The sequence below is a fragment of the Heterocephalus glaber genome, unplaced genomic scaffold (assembly GCF_053883595.1).
Source record: "Heterocephalus glaber isolate CG9 unplaced genomic scaffold, H.glaber_assembly_v1.0 deba00001429, whole genome shotgun sequence".
Lineage (NCBI taxonomy): Eukaryota > Metazoa > Chordata > Mammalia > Rodentia > Bathyergidae > Heterocephalus > Heterocephalus glaber.
The window spans coordinates 6,982,418-7,002,283 of record NW_028258294.1 but is presented as its reverse complement, the minus strand read 5'-3'; the positions used below and the strand labels follow the sequence as shown (position 1 = coordinate 7,002,283).

Below are 19,866 nucleotides of genomic sequence, written 5' to 3'. Positions count from 1 at the left end.
GCTCTGAAAGGAAGTTGGTGATATTTAAATGAGAGATATAGATTGAATCCAGAATAATCACATTGAGGATCAGAAGAAATGGATGAATGTAAGAGCTACTGAAAAGATAGAAGAAAAATAAAGCAAATGAGTCCCCAGTTACAAACATGGCAAAGTTAAAATTCTAATTATTTCTAATGTTACTATTTTACACTGATTGCATTTCCTTACTTAAAAGCTCAAAGGCCAATTTAGCTATGTGAAATTCTGAAACAAGTAGGAAATACATTACAATGATCTATGTATACATAAGTGAACACTTTGTATTCTCAGAATAGCACAACTGGTAAATTACAAAGATAGGAATAGATGCAGTGCTATTGAATTTCAGAACTTTATATCTTTTTCTCTGTTCAAAATGAAAACAGTTTTATCTAACCCATTGTAAAGGGAGTATATCCTCATACAAAACAATTCAGAAAATACGAAGAGTTCAAGTCATGTTGAAGTCCACCACTCCAAAGAAAGCTGTAGACATTTTGTTTGGTATCTGTAAATTTAGTTTTATCACCTTTTCTGCAAAAGTAAATCATGGACAACTTACCACCTACATGAAAAATGTATAATACATCATTGTGAGTCAGTAGTCCATTGATATTTCATTACTTTTCATTATGGTAAAAAATGTAGTGAACACCTTTGTGTCACATATTTCATTCTGTTCAATTTTCTGTATAAAACAAATTTTTAGGACTTCTGAGTTAAAGTTTATACACATTACATTCACATGCTTATTGCTTACTAGAATCCTTTTCTATTAGATAACTTCCAAATGTATTAAACATATTTAGATTTTTAGATGACTAAATTATTGCATTATGAAAGGAATTTATGGGTTTAAATTTGATTTTAAAAATCAGTAACAAAACAGGTAATATACAATGGCGAGCAACACACAGTACTTAATGAGATTAAAGGGGAGTTTTAACAGCTAATTCAAATGACACCAAATGCTTAAGGGAAAACTGAAAAAAAATGTTCAAACACATGTTCTGTGTATTGAACACTGTGCCACATATCCTATATGCTGTGTCATGAGCTGCCTACAGTGCATATCACAGAATCACGTGCTCTGTCACTAATGATCAGCTATTAAGAGGACAAAATCTAATTTAACAGTGAAAGGAACGATGAGTTGCAAACTTTGCACTATCATTTTTTAATTTTAGTGTACGCCTATAAAAGCTTTTAATTTCTAATTCTCAACTCCTTTCAGTAAAGTAACTGAACAACCAAGTTTATTAAGGTTTAATCATGTTTTCCTATAATTCTGAGGCTCTTTATAAAAGCTTGGAGATGCTGATATAATTTTTATAGGTGTTAAAATTTTTGGCAGATTTCCTTGCCAAGCCAACTTGAATGTTTATTCGGTAAAACTGAAGTATCAAAAGTAAAGATATTACTGACTTTTTTCTGACTATTTGTATTCCATAGTGATTTTACAAGAGAAGATGTACTCTTCTGGTTTCCCTACATAGAAGGTTTTTTTTTTTCTGGGATTTTAAACATCAATTTTATTGGGACCTACTTTTCATATAGTAAAATGTACACACTTTAAGTTTACAGTTTGATGAGTCTGGCAAATGTATACAGCTGTGTAACTAACACTCAGCTGAAGATACAGAACACTTATCTGAGAAAGCTTCATGTGTCTTTGCAGCCATTTTCCCCCCTTACCACCTGTACAATCACTGATTTTTGTCACCACAGTTTTGCCACATCTTCATATAAGTTTTACCTTACATACTCTTTTTCTGTCTAGCTTCTTTAACCCACCACTGTATGTACAGACAGTAAGACTGCATATATTGACAGTTCTTTCATTTTGATATTGCTGACTAGAATTTCATTGTGTATACACATAATTTATCTGTTGTTGGACATTTGGGTTGTTTCCATTTTCAGTTTCTTTGAGCATGCATGCAAGAGGCAAAAACATTCTGCAGATGAACAAGGTGGAAGTCTAAAAACGTGACATGAAAATCAAGATGGCTTTATGAGTCATCAAAAATGATAAATTTCATCCTCAGACTTTCAGCAACACCTTCAGTAGCCACTCAGTTGAGACCTTCCTATAACACTTCTTTCAACGTCCCTGCTGCTGCTTGAATTGTAAAAGCTGCAATAGAAATATGTTTCTTCACTTCTCTCCAGGCCAAATGTGGGTCTGCTTTATTTTCAATATCAAACATGGCATCATAAATCCCAGGAAATGATTCTCCAGCATATTTGTTGTGGCTACTTGGAGCAAAGATGATGTGCCTAAAGAAAAAGAAATATTTGTCATTTAAAACGAATGAAAAATTCTAGGTAGCCAAAATTTGTATCACAGCTACATTTCTCTTAGAAGTTATTGGGAAAGTGAGGTAAAATATATATTCATTTCATAAAGTAATCTTTATAATCATGAAGGAAAAAATTATTTCTATACTACTGTAGTACACTGAAAATAGCAACATGAACTGTTTCAAAATAGTCTCAATGTTTAGCTAATAGTTGAAAATGTATTTTTTAAAAGATAGTGTAGTATTTTTGGAAGACAGTTTGGAGTAGCCTAATCAAATTTAAAAACATGTTGGCCCTGTGACCCTGAAACACTAGGTTCTGCTTATAGAGATAATAACAGTGTTCAAATATGATACAAGAAAATATTATGGAAGTACATTTCATAACAGCAAATAATTGGGAGAAAATAATCATCTAATTATAATCTCAAGTAGTAGTTAAAATTGTAAATATATGCCATACAGTGGTGTGGTATGCAGCAGATGAACAAGAAGAGCTACCCAAGCATGGTAGCACATGCCTATAATCACAGCTACTTGGGAGACTAAAGCAGGAAGACAGAAAGTTGAATGCCGCCCTGGGCAACTTAGTGAGACCTTGTCTCAAGATAAAAACAGAGCTAAGGATGTAGGTCAGAGAAAAAGCTAAATCTATATACACTGACATATAAAGATCTCTAAGATAGATTAAAAGAAAAAAGTTCCATTTCTATAAATATGTTTTTATATAAAAATGTATGATATGTATACATAAAATATATTTGCATACAGAAAATACGAATGTAAGTAACTATAAGTAGATATATATTTACATAAGGGTGTATACATGTATTAATGTCATATAAATATATACAAATTTTATATATACAGATATAAATGCACTAAAATTATACTAAGTTGTTACACTGATGTTCTCTGCAAAGAAAATAAGTCACTGGGTGTGAGGTAAACTAGAGAATACTGAGAAGCGTTATCTCTTATTCTACATGATTCTACAGAATTGCAACTTTATAGCTATTTTGATTATAAGTAGTATAAAGTTTAAAAACATACAATGGTGCCTCTGTTCATGAACTTCATTCTGGTCATAAACCAAGTTGGATGAAAACCGAATCAAATTCAATAGTTAAGTTCATGTTGACCTTATATGTAAATTTCTTGTACAGTTCAGTTTGTGACCAGAATCATGGAGACAACTGAGATCGTGAATGGAGGTACCAATGTAATAAGACTTAAAAGAGGATTAAAATTAGAGATACTGCTTTCAATTTTTTTCATTTATATAAAGACTAACTGATGGTTATTATGATATTTGTATCAATGAATAAGCAAATATTTATGTTCTTATTAATAAAAATAGCTGCCAATCCCCAGTGGCAAAAAAAAAAAAAAAAAAAATAGCTGCCATTTACTGAGTACATCCCTCCTTGAGCTAAATCTTCTACATGCCTTAAGCAATTTATAATCTCTACCTACAGTTGAGAAATCCGGCTAAGTTAATTTTCTCCAGCCACACTTAGTATATAGCAGAGTTATGTTCTAAAAGCTTCTGCTTGTAATTATTTAAATGTTAATACTAATCATTAAAATTTAGGCAGGTAACATACAGAACTACTTTTTACATGGTATTTGACAATGATAACTTCGTAAAGTAGCAATTTTCATCATCTTATGTCAGATGGGGAAACCCCAGGAGTGACTTACTCTAAGTCATATATCTGTTTGTAAACTTGAACATAGACTGTCTGACTTTAAATGGTAGGACTTTTCTAATTTCCACCAAGGAGCCAGCTTAAAAAGGACATTGAGAAAATACAGACAATCCAGAGGCATACAGACAAGATATAGAAACAAACATGACATAGAAATATAGAAAGAAACTATTATTTCTTTAGAAGAACACCACAATCATCTTTAAAACTTCAAATGTTACATGGAAATATAGGTAGACTCACTCTATTTGACTTTAGAGAATAAAATAGGGTCTGAGGGAGAACATCTTGATTTCAGAATTAGTGCTTCCCTAAAATGGAAAGGGCTTCTCATGAAGAAGTAAGCTTTCCACCATTGGAAGTGTTTTATTTTTGTTGTTGTTGTTGTTCTTGTTTGGTTTGGGGTTTTTTTCCGGGTTTTTTGGTTTCTTGGTTTTTTTGCAGTGGCAAAGTATATTCGAGGAAGTAAAAGTGAAGGGTGGGAGAGAAACTAGCTCTGCAGAGCGAGCTTGAGCCGAGTAAATAGAAAAAGAGGGTGAAAGCAAAGATAAAAGTACATCCTCCATCCAAGATACAGCATGGGCTCTTGAGGAAAGCTTCCACAGCACTGGAAGCGTTGAAATAGACTGGATACAACTACTTACCTGAGGGTATGTAAAAAGCGTTCATGTAGATGGTAGAACTAAATGATCCCTAAGATCCCTTTTAAAAGTGTGGTTTGAGGGCCAGGGATTTAGCTCAGTGGTTTCGCCACCTGCTGCGCAAGCGCAAGGACCCGAGTTTAAAAAAAAAAAAAAAAGTGTGGTTTGTACATTTTGTTATCAAGAGTTCTTTTTCAAATATATCATTTGTAAATGTAGCGAAACAAATAATGTGGAGTCTATTTTTCTGCTGTCACATATTATACTACTATTGGATGCATTAACTTACCCATTTTCCTTTCATTATACAGATTCACTTTCTACTCATTGATGGAATCAGTTTCCAGCAGACTTTGGGTATGCTGTTTTTGGTCATAGTGGGGTGCCACTAAAGAGCCTGCCTGTTGTTCCCTTACCTATAGAACTGCCTTCCTGGTAAACCCAGGGGATCGATGAATGCTCTTTCCAGGAGCATCAGCTGGTCATTCATAATTCTCACTGCAATAGGACTTTGAGAACAAGAAAGATATAATTAAAACTTTGCCATGGAATCATGTTTAAAATATATTAAAGGCATGGGAAAATATATCAATAGATTTTTAACAAAATGCATATGAACACAGTTTGCTTTATGTGGTAAGCTACATAAGACACCAGCGTCATCTTTCTGGCATTTATAATAGACAGAATCCTATGTGAGAAATGGATTTTAAAGGCTACAGACTAATAAAATAGAACTGAAAGACATTCTTTACTTCTCCATACTATAACCACACCTCTTGGAAAGGTAGACAAGTGTACTATCACGTTGTACCTGATAAATCACTGTGTCCTACAGGGGAAGAAAGGAGAGCGAATAAAGGCTGAAGAATAAAGAGTGAGTGAAGATTTCAGGAGTTATAAGAAGAGCAGGAGACAGCTGCACAGTGTAGACAGGAAATCATCATCACACTGGAATCCTTGGATTTTCTTTTTTTGCGGGGGTTGGGGGGGTCAAACAAGTACCCTAGGCACTCCTACAATCCAAAGGAAAAGAAAGGCTCTTCAAAACTATTGCTTTCTGAGTAAGTCTGAAAAAGTAAATGCCGTATGAACTATACTGGGGAACAGTTTATGATTACGTATTTTACTTTGAATATACCTTTATAGTATCTGGACCCTAAGAGTGGCAAGAAGTTATATGAAATGCAAAATAGCATCAATAAAAATTTGAAACAGATGCATAGCAATACTAGATAAGAACTATAAATATATTACAAATGCACATGGAGCTATGTATTATCAGCTATGGTCAGAATTCTCATCATACAAACTCTTTAAGATTTGTCTTTGGTCTTTTCTTTTTTTTTGTCTTTTTTTTTCTTTTAAATTTTTAGACAGGATCTCATTAAGTCACCAAGCTGCCCAGGCAAGACTTGAATTCATGATCCTCCTGCTTACAGGCATGCACCACCCCATCTGCCTGGTCCTTGTCTTGGAATTAGTTTTTGGTTTACCATTCAGAGCAGTATTTCTCAAAGGTTAATGTCAGGATAAATCAACCACAGGTCTTAATACAATGCAGAATCCGAATCTACCTTATGCAGGGTGAGGACTGCCGTCTGCCTTTCTAACAGCCCCTGAGGTCAGGCTGATGCTGCTGGTTGCACACCATAACTGAACAGCAACAATCTAGAGCTGAGTGCTCACAAGAGTGTAAACAGTTCAGTCCTACAACCAGATTGCTTTTCAGAATAGTAGGCATCTGAAACTTACTTATTAAGATCTAGCTGTGTAAGTCTTCTATGAAAATCTGAAGCAGCCTCTGAGAAATTTTTCACAGCAGAAAACAAGGAATCTTTAAAATGAAAGCAGAAAAGTAAAAATTGAGTAAGCACAGTGATTCGTATTTCAGAGGTTCATTTCCCTGCCCTCTCCATTGCAGATTGATAGATAAGACTGACTTGGTAATAAAACTATTTTTCTACTGAGTCTTCTTGCAAATTCATGAAGTATTATAAAATATCATAAAGCCAGGTGTGGTGGCACATGCCTGTAATCCCAGAACTCAGAAGGCTGAAGCAGGAGGGTTGCCAGGAATGTGAGAGTGCAAGGCCAGCCTACACTACATAGTGAGTTCAAGGCCAGCCTGAGCTACATAGCAAGACCCTGGGAGGTAAAGCAATGGAAACATGGAGTGTAGATTACATATTCATTCTTTCATTCATCAGACCTTCGTCTTCAATAAAATCCTTTCTAAAGAACTATTTTTGTCTGGAACTAAAGAATTTTGTGAAGGTAGTGGGGCACATCAAGAAAAGAAATGCTATTGTTAAGACACAAAACATGTAAGAATGTTCTTTTGATGGAGAGTCACCAACAGAGATGGAGACAGAGAAATGAAATCAACAGATCAGACCAGGTCCCTAAGAAGATAAGCAGGTGGAAGAATTACATAACCACAATTTCCTACATTTTCTTTGCTTCCTTTTATTTTTAGATCAAAATGTTTGCTATTGTTCATAACTTCATAAATATTACTAACCTTTATGTAAAAATATCCAAAGTAAATTCACAATCATTACTGACCACTCTATACCAAGGATATCTGCTCTCAGAGTTACTCCCTAGTATTTTGTCCTCAGCATTTTGTCTTCTCCTTCTGCATCTATACATTTATAGGTGAGGACTTTGGCTATGTCTTATACATACTGTATCTCCTAGGAATAACAGAGTAATAGGTAGGTACACAGTAGACCCTCTGTATATTTGTGTATACTAATAATATGTATCCCTAAAATAATAAAAGGATGGTTAAAATAAGAGTCATCTTAGGCAACATTTATTGAGCATTAAGTGCCAGCTACCACTACTACTTTATATTCCCACATAACAATCTCCACAACAATCTTTGAAACATTATATTCTTTCATTTTATTGGTTAACTTGTAAGAAAACTGATAGGTTAACTAACTTTACAAAGGTCACACAGACTAAATGGTAGAGCCAGGAATTCAATCAGGCAAAATGCTTCCTGACCCATTTCTCAACACTGTTACACTAAATTATATTCCATTCCTATTTTATCAGAGACATATGGAGTAAAAGAGCAACTACTAAGTTGCCAATTATAAAAGGAAAAATAATTTATAACTATGTAAAAGTAACCCCTCATGTAGAAAAACATTAATAGGCCAGGGATTTAGCTCAGTGGTTCCAGCGCCTGCCTCACAAGTGCAAGGTCCCAAGTTCAATCCCCAGTACCAAAAAAAAGAAAAAATTAATGGATGACATGTTTACCCGAAAATAAGACCTAGCCAGAAAATAATCAGACTTGAAAACTAGAGATCAAAAGTCAGCCCCAATCAGCCTATCACTATTCTCTTGCACAGTGGCTGCTCTGTAAGGCAGGAAAGGCAAGGTTAGGCTGATCGGGGCTGACATTTTTTTTTTTTTTAGTACCAGGGATCAAACTCTGGACGTGCCACTGAGCTAAATCCCCGGCCCTGGGCTGACATTTTTGATCTCTAATTTTCAAGGGTGATTATTTTCTGGCTAGGTCTTATTTTCAGGGAAACAGAGTGTATACAGTAACAACAACAACAATAATAATAATAGTGCATATATATGTATTAGAATTGGTGGTTTCTCTTGTTTCTCTACTTTTTAGTCTTTTTGTAATATTGTTGCACTTTCCTCCTTTTGTTCCTGTAAAAGTAAAAATGTTTCTAAAAGCAGTAATTCAAGAAAGATATTTAACAGCCTAATGTTTGTACTGCTAAATCAGCCATAATGGATTCATCCCACACATACCAAATTAAATCAGATTCCTAAGTAGGTGTTTATTTAAAGTTTTTGTCTAAAAGCTAGAACTAGTACATGAGGCAGGGATAAAATCTAGAATGAAGCAGTATGCACTGATTATGATAGGAGATATTCTAAAGCCTTGGTTTAAAGATTATAAAATATCTTACCAAATGATACTCCATAGTCTGTCAGTTGTTGGTTGTGTTTCTTGGCTAAATTAAAGATACTTGCTGCATAGTTTTTCAAAGCCTTAGCATAGTCTTGAATATTGAAAGGAATGATGGTAGAGTCTGCAAGCTCATATACCAGTGCCCCTCGTAACTGAGCCACAGAAAGCTGCTTTTTAAACATTGGGTCATAAAAATTCTCTACCAACTCAAACGTCTCATAAATAGTGTGATATACAGGGTAGCTACTGTATTTATCTGTTTTCTGAAAAAAAGGACAGAGGCATGAAGATAAAAAAAATATTAAATATTCAAGTTATTTATGTAATCAAAAATGACTATAGAAAAATATATATGCTGCCCTGTTTTATCACAGTGAAGCAAAAAAGTTAAAATCTAATTAACTAAAGCACTACAACCAAATGTTCAGATTTAAATTTTTATCTTTATTCATTTTAATTTATGTAACTTTTCATTCAAAATGCTGCTTCTGAAAAATTGTCTTCATTGCATTTCTGATAACTAAAATTAAGGAACATATATTCAAATTGCACATTAGCATAGTTCAAACTTATCAGCTGACTGGAAATGCAAGGTCTTTGACAGCCAAGTATATATATATAGCTGAGGGATAATTTCTTTAAGATCTTTCTCTCCTTCCCAAGGAGTATATAACTAAATGCCATTTACCTTTTTTTTTTTTTTTGAGACAGAGTCTATGTATTTCAGGCTGGCCTCAAACTTACTATGTAGCCTAGGCTGGCCTCAAACTCACAGTGATCCTCCTGCCTCAGCCTCCCAAGTGCCTGGATTATAAGTGTGTACTACCATCCCTGCCCCATTTAACTTTTATTACACAATTAAGAGCTACTACAATGAACATAAGTTATTATATGGTAGTGTCCTGTAAAAATATTTCTTGAGTATTTAGATCTGTCTATCCTTATTTTAGTCTTTACTATCTGCTACCTTATTACAGGTCTATCATTCTTGCTGCTTTTAGCATCATTAGAAAGCAATCCCTGTATCAGTCCCTTTATATCTAATTGTCTACTTCTAATCTACTGTGGTCACAGAAACTAGGTAACTTTAACAATAAATTACAAAGTATAAAAGTGAAAAAGTGAAAAACAATCAAAGCATATTTTTATGTGAAGTTAACCTTTGAACAATATGGGAGCTGGGGCACTGACCCCATCCAACACATATATTTGAAAATCCACGGGTAACTTTTTACCCTTCAAAAACTAACTACTATGAGCCTGCTGTTGACCAGAAGCCTTACTGATAACATATAGCCAATTGATGCATATTTTGTATGATATATATTATATGGTGAAAAATATGTAAGAACGGTAAGAGGTAGCATTTTACTATGATATGCAACTCACTGGAGAGACAAACTGCTAATGCAGGGATGATTAGCATCAGTCATTTTAAATGAATACTTGCAACACTTGAGCTCACCACAGTAACAATGGGATGTGGCCACAAAGTTACTACAGTAGTACAGAATCTACTATATGCAGTGATGATTTAATACTCAAGTTTACACCTGTTTATATCTCTACTACAAACTATAAATGGCACTTCAATGTTTCCAAAAGCCCGTGTTTTGGTTCCTAGATTGGACCCGTAGGAGTTGGTTGAACTTTTAAGATGTAGGCCTAGAGTGAGAGCGGTCTTAGGCCATCGGGGGCGTGCCCATGAATGGGTGGTAGCCATGCAGCCCTCTCTCTCTCTCTCTGTTTCATAGCACAGGCCCAAAAACAACAGGGTCAACTGACCATGGATGGGACCCTCTGAAAGAGTGAAACAAAATACTTTTCTCTTTATGAACTGATTACCTTGGGTATTTTGCTACAATAATGAAAAAGTTCAATATAGGGCCGAGGACGGAGCTCAGCAGCACAGTGCCTGTCTGGCAAGCCCGAGGTCATGAATACAATTCCTGGTACTCCCCAAAAAAAAATTACAGAAAAAGAAAAGAAATAAAGAAAAAATAATTTGTGCTATATATGCAAAATATAAAATGGCTTACCCTATTTTTAGTGTAACGAACTCTGCCTGAGGCAATCCCAAGTCTCTGAAAATAAGCTTCAAAATCACTTCCAGATCCCAGTTTATTGATTCTAGATATGGAATATAAATAACACACACAAATAAATAATACAAAATTAAAAAGATGGAACCATAAATCCTGCCAAAAGAACAGCAAAGAATCACCTGGAACATTTGTTATAAGAATTACAGGGGCCAGGGATTTACCTCAGTGGTTCTGCCACCTGCCTCGCAAGCATAAGGTCCCGAGTTTGATCCCCGGTACCAAAAACAAAAAAAGAATTACAAAAAGATTAATAGTCCTCAAGATGCTGTCCTATCATATGCTGAAAAACTGCTGTGATAAACCTAAACATCTGCATGAATACAACCAGAACTGGGCAGTGCCACCAAAACTGCAGCCCAGTGACAATGCTGTTTTCCATTACTTTTATTTATTTATTTTATTATTTTTGTTTGTTTGTTTGTTTTTGAGATAGGATGTTGCTAGCTCTCAGGTTAGCCTTGCATTCACTATGTAGCCCAAGGTGGCCTCAAACTCACAGTGCTCCTCCTGCCTGAGGAGTGATGGGATTAATGGTGTGTGGTACCACACCTAACTTGTTTTCCATTATTTTTAGCACTTATGTCTTTTGTTTAGAGGGGATAACAATGAAGCCATAGGCCCTTCTTACCCTTGGAGTACTACAGTGTGATTAAAAAACTGTCACAAGGGGTGTATATTTAAGGTCATGAAGAATATATGCATGTCTTATTTCACTCCAGAAACAAGTCTAATTATATTTCTCTGTTTATTATGAAAAAATCATTGTACACACACACATATACATACCTATATACAATATGTATGCAAAGACATGGAAAATTTTGAGGGATATAAAAGCAAAATATAAAATTACGTATGTATTAAGAACATAACTACTTATTTCCAGACTAATAGATGAAGTGTTTTTGAGATTGAGGCTTCAGATGTTTTTAAACTATTCTTTGTATTCTATTTTTGCTTGAATAGCATGTCAAACTTACAATGAAAATGCATTTAACCTTTCATAAGAATGGATTGGAATATAGAACGAAGCTATAAACTACCACCATGAACTGTTGGTATTAAAAAGTAGCACTGCATAAAAAAGCAAGTAAGTACAAAATAAATTCAGTGCTGGGCATGGTGGCACATGCCTATAGTCCCAGAACTTGGGAGGTTGAGACAGGAGGATTGCTGTGAGTTCAGTGCCAGCCTGGGCTACACAGTGGATTTAAGGCCAGCCTGGACTATATAGCGAAACCTTGTCTCAAAAAAAATAAAAAATAAAAATAAAAATAAATTCAAGGAGACTGCTACCATATGAATGAGAAGAGTTAAAAATAAACATTTATATAAAACATAAAATGACTACAAGTAAACATAAAACCTAGTGGTTACTTTTAAATACCCCTTAGTAAATCTACAAGCAAATGATTTGTCATTTTTTTTGGCTTCCTTATTATCCTGTGAAGTTTTATTTTTTATTAGTGCATCTACATATCTGGATGAAATTTTATATAATAATGCCACATAATAACTAATAATATAGCAAAATCATTTTTACTAAAAATGTGCAAAAGAAGACCTACCTGGGCTCTATTGTAGATTAAACAAAAGCTGGACAGAGGAATCCTTTATTACCTTCGCTCAAATTATTAATGATACATCTAAGAATTAAATGTTTGGAAAAACAAGGGACAAAGGGGAATTCATATTTTGTGCTGTGGTGACAAAAAAATGCATATAAGTAATTTACCTAGGAAAATCTTTATTGTCTGGTGAAGGGTCTTTTTCCAACCAACTTTCATAAAGTGATTTGCTCTCAAAACCATCATCAGGGCTGGAAATCTAGAAAGAGAAAATAAATCCCAGAGATCAGGGGCAGAAGCTACTATATTTATGCAAATATGATACCATACACTACTGGGTATCAACTTCTACTGCTAACTACCTATGTGTGCACATACATATCATGTTCATTCACAGAAAAATATCGTTTTGCAAATGGCAAGAAAAAACCCAACACTAATTCTTGTTCATTTATGATGCCTATCGTTTTGGTGACTTTGCCTAAGGTATACTTGGCACAATTAAGAATTTTGCTCATTTCCTGCTTACTTCGGTAAACTTTTTCATAGAGTTTCAAATTTTTTAAGACTATGTCATCTGAGTGCCGGGGATTTAGCTCAGTGGTTTCACCACCTGCTGTGCAAGCTCAAAGACCCGAGTTCAATCCCAGGTACCGGAAAAAAAAAAAAAATTACTGAGCTTTAAAAAAAAAAAAAAAAGACTATCATATCAGTGTTTATACCTTAGATTTCTTTTAGTGGAAAAACATTGGAGCAAAACATTAGATAAAACATTTACTTTAGTAAAGCGCTTTTATCCAGGAAGACCTTCAAACAAATCTCAGGGCAATAGACATAATATAGGAACATAATATAAATATAAGAAACAGAACTTCCCCCTGTGGTGGCACATGCCTGTAATCTCAGCACTCAGAAGGCTGAGGCAGGAGGACTGCCATGAGTTCGAGACCAGCCTGGACTATTTAGTAACTGTCCCCTTCACCCCCAAAAACCAGCTGAACTTGAAACTGTCACTATATGTCCTGCTTTTGCAGGGTAGGTGGGGGTTGGGTGTAGGTACTATTCTGTTAGAAGGTCTAATTATTTAAACAAAATTGGAATTGTATAGATTTTTTTTAAAACTATACATAACCTCAGATTTCTATTCAAAATGTTTAAAAGCATATATATATATATATATATATATATATATATATATATATATATATATATATATATGGGGTTTTTTTGCTTTCTTCTATGGCTTCAATGTGTCCCTGAAGTTTAATCCCCAGAGTCAGACAGTAATTAATGGTGAGACATTTGAGAGGTAAGTGGAATCAGATGAGGTCAGGAAGGTAGGGTTCCCAAAATAGGATTATTGACTTTGTAAGAAGAAGAAAGAGCTCTTGTTGTCTTGCCATGTGATCCCTGTCTCCATGTTATGACACAAGAAGGCCCTCACTAGATGCTCACTCCTTACCTTGGACTTTAGCCTCCAGTACTATGAGCCAATAAATTTCTGTTCATTATAAATTACCCAGTTTCTAAATTCTGTCATAGCAACAAAAAAACTATGAAGAATACCTTCATTAAAAGTATATTTAAAAACATGCTTTTGTTAGTTTCCACTCTAAAAAGAGAAAGGCCTAGTGGTGGAAACACTGTGAATTAGCAACCCAAGCAGGTCTCTTACAGATCCAGACCACCACACCTATTGGCTATAGTTCATTTGTTTGCTTGTTGAGAACTCTGTATTTTTTATTTCTGTTTTGTGGGGTTTTGTTTGTTTAAGATGTTATCTCACTATGTTTCCCAGGCTGGCCTCAAACTTCTAGGGGATGCAAGCTATCCTCCTGTCTCAGCCTCCCCAAATGCTGGGATTACAGGTATGCACCACTGCACCCAGCCTCATGGCTTTGACTAATTGAAAACAGACCAAGGCAGACCCTATTTATGTAACTGAAAGAATTGTAATATGGTGTGTTGCTTTCTCTGTAAGCCTTAGTTTGCTTACCTGTAAAAATGGGGATAATGGCAACTATCTAAACTTCATCTCCTCTGATACCTTCTCTGACCTATCTATAGATGTGGTGTTCCCAGCTCTGTGCCAGCTCATTGTCCGTGAAAAAGTTCCACAGGTATTTACTGATAGATTAACTCAGAATATAGAAGGGGAAAAAGTTGCTATCCCCTCAAGCAACACAGGCTAACTTAACTGGGCATACACATCAAATAAATATGCAATGCAAAGTAATGATAAGTAATTCAAAAGAAAACAGCCAAGTGTTATAAAGAAATGCAAATAGCAGATGGAAGACAAATGTGCCCTAAGAAAAGGGCTTTCTGAGAAAATAGCAAAGACATTTCAGAGCATTTATAAAGCTGTCAGGTATTGGCACATTTTTGGACACCTGTCCTCCTCAGATCTCATTCACATGTGCAAAGGTGCGCTGTTCACTCATAACTCAGGCCTGCATCAGCTTTCAAGTAGACAGTGACAGTGATGAATCCATCTTCTCCCAGAGTAATAGGCAGGCTAGGAACACTCATTTTCCCCATAGCTTTGTATAGATAAGATGGCTTTTCATCATCACATACAAAGTCCTCAATTCAGGAACAGCTTGGGTGCAAGATGCCATGGCATATACCTGTAGTCCCAATTACTTGAGAGGCTGAGGCAGGAGGATCACTTAACTCAGGAGATTAAGGCCAGCTGTGCAATATGAGAACAAATCTAATAGTAGTAGTAATAATAATAATAATAATAACAATAATAACCAGAAATAACCCCCCAAATTTTGTAACTGCAGAGATATCTGCTATTTTCCAGCCAGCTGACCAGGTTCTACTTTATTCTATTCCTGCCAATTTGCTATGGCAGAGAACCTGCTGAAGTTCTTATATCTAATGTCTTGTATGGAATTCCCAGCAAAAACCTCATTTTTCAGAATCATGCCCCTGCAGTTTCTCACCAGCCTGAACTGTATTTCGGTCTGCTCAGTTCCCCCTAGTCTGCACTGGCTCAGCTAGATGCACTCTCAGCATGGATAGCGCTCCTTTCACATAGGGATGCCTCATCCCAGTTCTCACTGTGCATGGCAACTGCTCTTCTGTACCCTCAAATTATGGTTGGTTTGACACATTAAAGGTTGAACTGTAATAATGAATTTACAGGGAAGTAAGCCTTTTAGTTTATGAGTTCTGGTATAGCCATAAATAAACATTTGCTTTTGTACATAGGGGCATGGACAAAAATCTTTCCTGCTTGCTGATTCCAAAATTCTTACCATCCCTGACATCAAAGGTGGGAGTTAGCTTTCTAGGACAGCACAGATCATAAATGTAATTTCTAAAAAGGGTTATTTTCTTTTATACTTTGCTTTAATATAAGATGCTTTTGTGAACATTTCAATGAAATGAGGGTGAGAGAGTTGTGATGAGTGTAACAAGAGAACTCTCACTTGGGAAAAGGAGTTTTTAGAGAAACAGTAAAAAGGCAGAGGTTATATTAAGGGAGATTAGGAAATACTATCTAGAACAAAGTGATACGTACTTCACATTATTATCTAAAGCTGACCTTGAAGCAAACATTTCTATAAGCAAATTCAATAGCAAGGAACCACTTAAGTAAAATATACAGATCGTAAATGAGCAAATTATATAATTTTTAGGGATTTAAACTGCTTTAGTTTTCAGATTATCTTATCTATAATTCATTTAATATTTATAACATTTCTATGTAATATGCAAGTATGATTATTTTTATTTTGCCTGTAGGCTTGCTATTGCTTAATCTGTTTACTACCCAGGCATGCAAATAATGAACAATCTTGTGAAAAATTAATTTCTCCATCACCAGATTTGCAGATTTTTTTTGTCTTATTTTTCAAGCACTGCTTCTTACCACCTTTCCACCAGTACCTTATGCTTAGGTCACACTGAGCCAAATTCAGGTCAGAAAACAGTTCTTTAATACTTCCACATCATTTTTCAGTGTTGCATCCCCTGCTTAAAATGCCCCATCTCTTACTTCTGTACACTTTCATTTGACAGTCCAAGAATTCACTATTCTGTAAACCTCCTCTTATGCTTCCCAATTCCCCCTGGCTATTCTAGCATTTTTGGAGTCTCTATTCCATACCTGTTCTCTATTGTATATAGTATCATATGATCTGGAGAATTTAATTGCATATTGACAGGTCTGTACCCTCTCTAGATTATCCTTTGAATTCAGTGGCCTTGTCCTTTTATCCCTGTTGTTAATAGAATTCATTTTACAGGGCTTGCCTCAAATTAATCACTCAATGAACATTTGCTGAATGAAGGAAGCAGTTGCTAGTAAAAGCAATTTTTAAACACATTTCAACTGAGTGTTCTTTGCACTGTATCAAAATACCTCTACCAGATTAATATTAGATACTCTATACAAGTATGAACACAAGTATTAGCAAGAACATAAGTATTAACAAGAACTGGCAATACTACCTTCATAGTTATATCACAAAGTAAATCACGTATTAAAAATTTTGCTTTTACTTGTTATTTATCAGTTACCTACAGTATGTTCTGTTATCAATTTAAAGCTAAATGCCACTAATTAAGGAAGAAAAATATTACTTATTTTCCATTCATCAGAAAATATAGTAAGGGTCCGGGGATTTAGCTCAGTGGTTCCACCACCTGCCTCGTAAGGTCCTGAGTTCGATCCCTGGTACCAAAAATGAAGAAAAGAAAAAAGAAAATATAGTAAGACAGATTCCCTTTTGTACCTCTTTTGTCAGTTTATACACCAACTGGTAAAGAAGGGGTGTACAGTCAACTCTGAGAGTATAGTTGCCTGAAAAATAAATAAAAGAGAGTATTATTTCATTCTTCCAAATGAAATTCCAGTTATGCTTCATTCTAACTATTTTCTAGTTTTAAATAAGACCTAGCAGTCTTTAAACCAAAGACAATTCCCACAAAATAAAACAGGATGGAAATGGTTCTTCGGGGGAGAAAGAGACTCCAATGTGTACTTAGGACTGAAGAAAGAAAAAGGAAACTTTGGTGGCTATCGCAAAAGGTTCCAGAGCAGTCAACCCATCACCCTTTGGCAGCTGCTCTCAGGGGGACTCTGGCAAAGAAGAAGTAAGGCTACAGAGATCATTCTTTATTCGTGGATTCAAATCAATAGTGTGTATCAAGATGTTAGTATGTATGCTCTGCCATTCATATAGAAACTATCAAAATGCAGTGAAAACCTAGAGACAAATACCGTATGTCAAATTCAAAAAGTAGTTTTTTACAGTATGTGTACTTCAAATTCACCCAATAAACACAGGAAATTATTTTTTAAGAAAATGTGTTAATACAAGAAATATTTCTGAATAAAATATTCTGTAAACTATTTCCTGTGAAATATTTCAGTCAAATTTCTTTAGTATTCCCATAGGAAAAATGATAATACTAGAGTATTAATCTACATAGGCAAAGGTAAGTATGCCAAATAAATTAGGAGCAATAGCCTAGTTGTGAATCATATTGATTGATATGATTAATTATTCTTCCCATGTAAAATGGAAAATTAAGTTATTACTGAGGAACCCATGGGAACAGAATGTATAAAACACTTAACAAGTGGGAATTTATACACTTAAAAAGATAGTGTACTCCTTAATAACTGTAAATACAAGTTACTTGAGATAAAATTTACTAGTGGAACACAAATTGAAATAAAATTTTACCTTCTATAGATGAATCTGAATTGATATAAGCAATGCTTCTCTCTTGGAGTACTTTTGCATTCTCCTATAGTTGAAGCAAAGTTGTTACTTAATTGACAATATTTACTATTGTGAAAATGTAAACAAAATAAGCAAAATAATTTTGTGAAAAAGTTGTCTACAGATACCTCTACAAATCAAGTATCTGTGCCTATCTGTAACCACAAATTCTGAAAAAATTCTGATAATTAGTTGGTTACATTAATGTAAGTTTAAAAAAAGAATATGATGAGGCAGTAACTACTGTATGTTGTAATAGCATAGAGGCTCAAAGAAAAATATTTTCAAAATGTAGTTCCTTGATCCCCTGCATCAGAAATATGCAGAAATAAGACTTTCAGATTCTGGGGTCCTACTCCAGAGCTACTGAATCAGAGCTGCTGCAAACAAAGTTCAAAAATTGGTATCTTTTAACAGATATGATCAATCTTTATGTCCACTGAAGGTTAGGGTCCTCGAAGAGTAGAAATAGAAGTAAAGTTATCCTTTTAACAGTGAAAAATAGAAAATGTCCATTCATCTGTGCCTATAACAATATAGGGAGAAGTAAAAGAATAGAAAAAAGGAGAGCAGGGCAGAGAAAACATAAAAGTAGGTACAGATTAGAATAAAAACAAGACTCACACACACACAAAACAAAGATCCAATAAAATAGTGACATGCTGATGGAAACATGCTGAGAAAACCCTTCATCTTTCTCTCTCTAGCCTTCTACCTTAGGACAGTATGGTACAGTAAAAGTACTTAAGGCTTGTGTGGCTATGGCACAAGTAACAAGTGTCACCTCTTCACACCTGGCAACACAGGACAGATGACAGTTGCCTTCTACAGAGTCGGAGTTTCCATTATAACATATTTCCAGTGGAAATAAAGATTCCTTATGCAGGACTATAAATTTAAGTATTCTGCTTAACATGATAATCTGGTACAGAATTTGAAAAAGTGTTTCTGAACCCATATGTACATAAGTTAATGCAAAGCATGTTAATTATTTTATACCTTAAGTTTTTTATCTTTATTTTGAACTTCTGAAATTGAAGAAACAGATATATATATACTTGTGTATGCACACATCACAAGAAATTACATATCTCTAAACATAAATGGCCTTAATTTTTTAGTTTTGTTTTTTTTTTTTTCTTTTTGAGGCAAGGTCTCACTAGTGTAATTCAGGCTGGCTTTGAACTCACTGTGTAGCCCAGGCAGGTTGGCCTCAAACTCACAGTGATCCTCCTGCCTCAGCCTCCCACATCCTGGCATTATAAGCTTGCACCACCATGCCCGGTGTATAAATGACCTTAATGAATGACACCTAACTCATCTAAATTAATTTTCTACTTCAAAATGCATAGTCAAATAGTAAATTTAAAATAACAATTTGCAACATGCATATAATCAACAAACAAGTGGTAGCAGACAACTGTGTATGTGATTTTACACTCATATTTATTTGATTCATATGATTCTTAATGCTTTAAAATAATATATCAGAAGGTGGGTGAGGAGGAAGTTTCTTTTTAAAAACTAAATACACAACGACAAAGCATTGTGCTTTAGAACAACTCTATAAAATCTGGACTTAGAAATGATAAATAGATGGTGGAGAAAAAGCAAGTATTTATATAACGCACCCACCTTTATAAAAATGTATGAGCTTGGGCTGGGGATTTAGCTCAGTGGTTCCGCTGCCTGCCTCTCAAGCAGAAGGACCCTAGTTTGATCCCCGGTACCAAAAAAAAAAAAAAGTATGAGCTTACTTTGAATATGTGAGCCCACTGCAATTACTCAAAAGGAAAGCTTAAGGAAGAAGAGGA

At 34.9% G+C, this 19,866-nt stretch overlaps 1 protein-coding gene across 5 annotated transcripts in view; it reads right to left on the bottom strand.

The window, feature by feature from the left end:
* Positions 1-357: 357 nt before the first annotated feature.
* Naalad2 (N-acetylated alpha-linked acidic dipeptidase 2) overlaps positions 358-19,866 on the bottom strand; it is a 43,152-nt gene continuing 23,643 nt past the window's right edge. For 2 of the 5 annotated variants that reach the window (XM_004868192.3, XM_087212269.1), the window contains exons 12-19: positions 18,014-18,077; positions 17,057-17,124; positions 12,473-12,564; positions 10,672-10,762; positions 8,631-8,895; positions 6,433-6,514; positions 5,094-5,186; positions 358-2,301 (exon numbers count right to left, since the gene is read on the bottom strand). In XM_004868192.3, the coding sequence (XP_004868249.1) occupies positions 2,112-2,301; positions 5,094-5,186; positions 6,433-6,514; positions 8,631-8,895; positions 10,672-10,762; positions 12,473-12,564; positions 17,057-17,124; positions 18,014-18,077 (945 nt within the window). In that variant the 3' untranslated portion in view covers positions 358-2,111. Of the gene's footprint in view, positions 2,302-5,093; positions 5,187-5,492; positions 5,694-6,432; positions 6,515-8,630; positions 8,896-10,671; positions 10,763-12,472; positions 12,565-17,056; positions 17,125-18,013; positions 18,078-19,866 lie in introns of those variants that run through there. The other 3 variants (XR_002390358.2, XM_087212270.1, XM_087212268.1) reach the window with 3 other exon arrangements.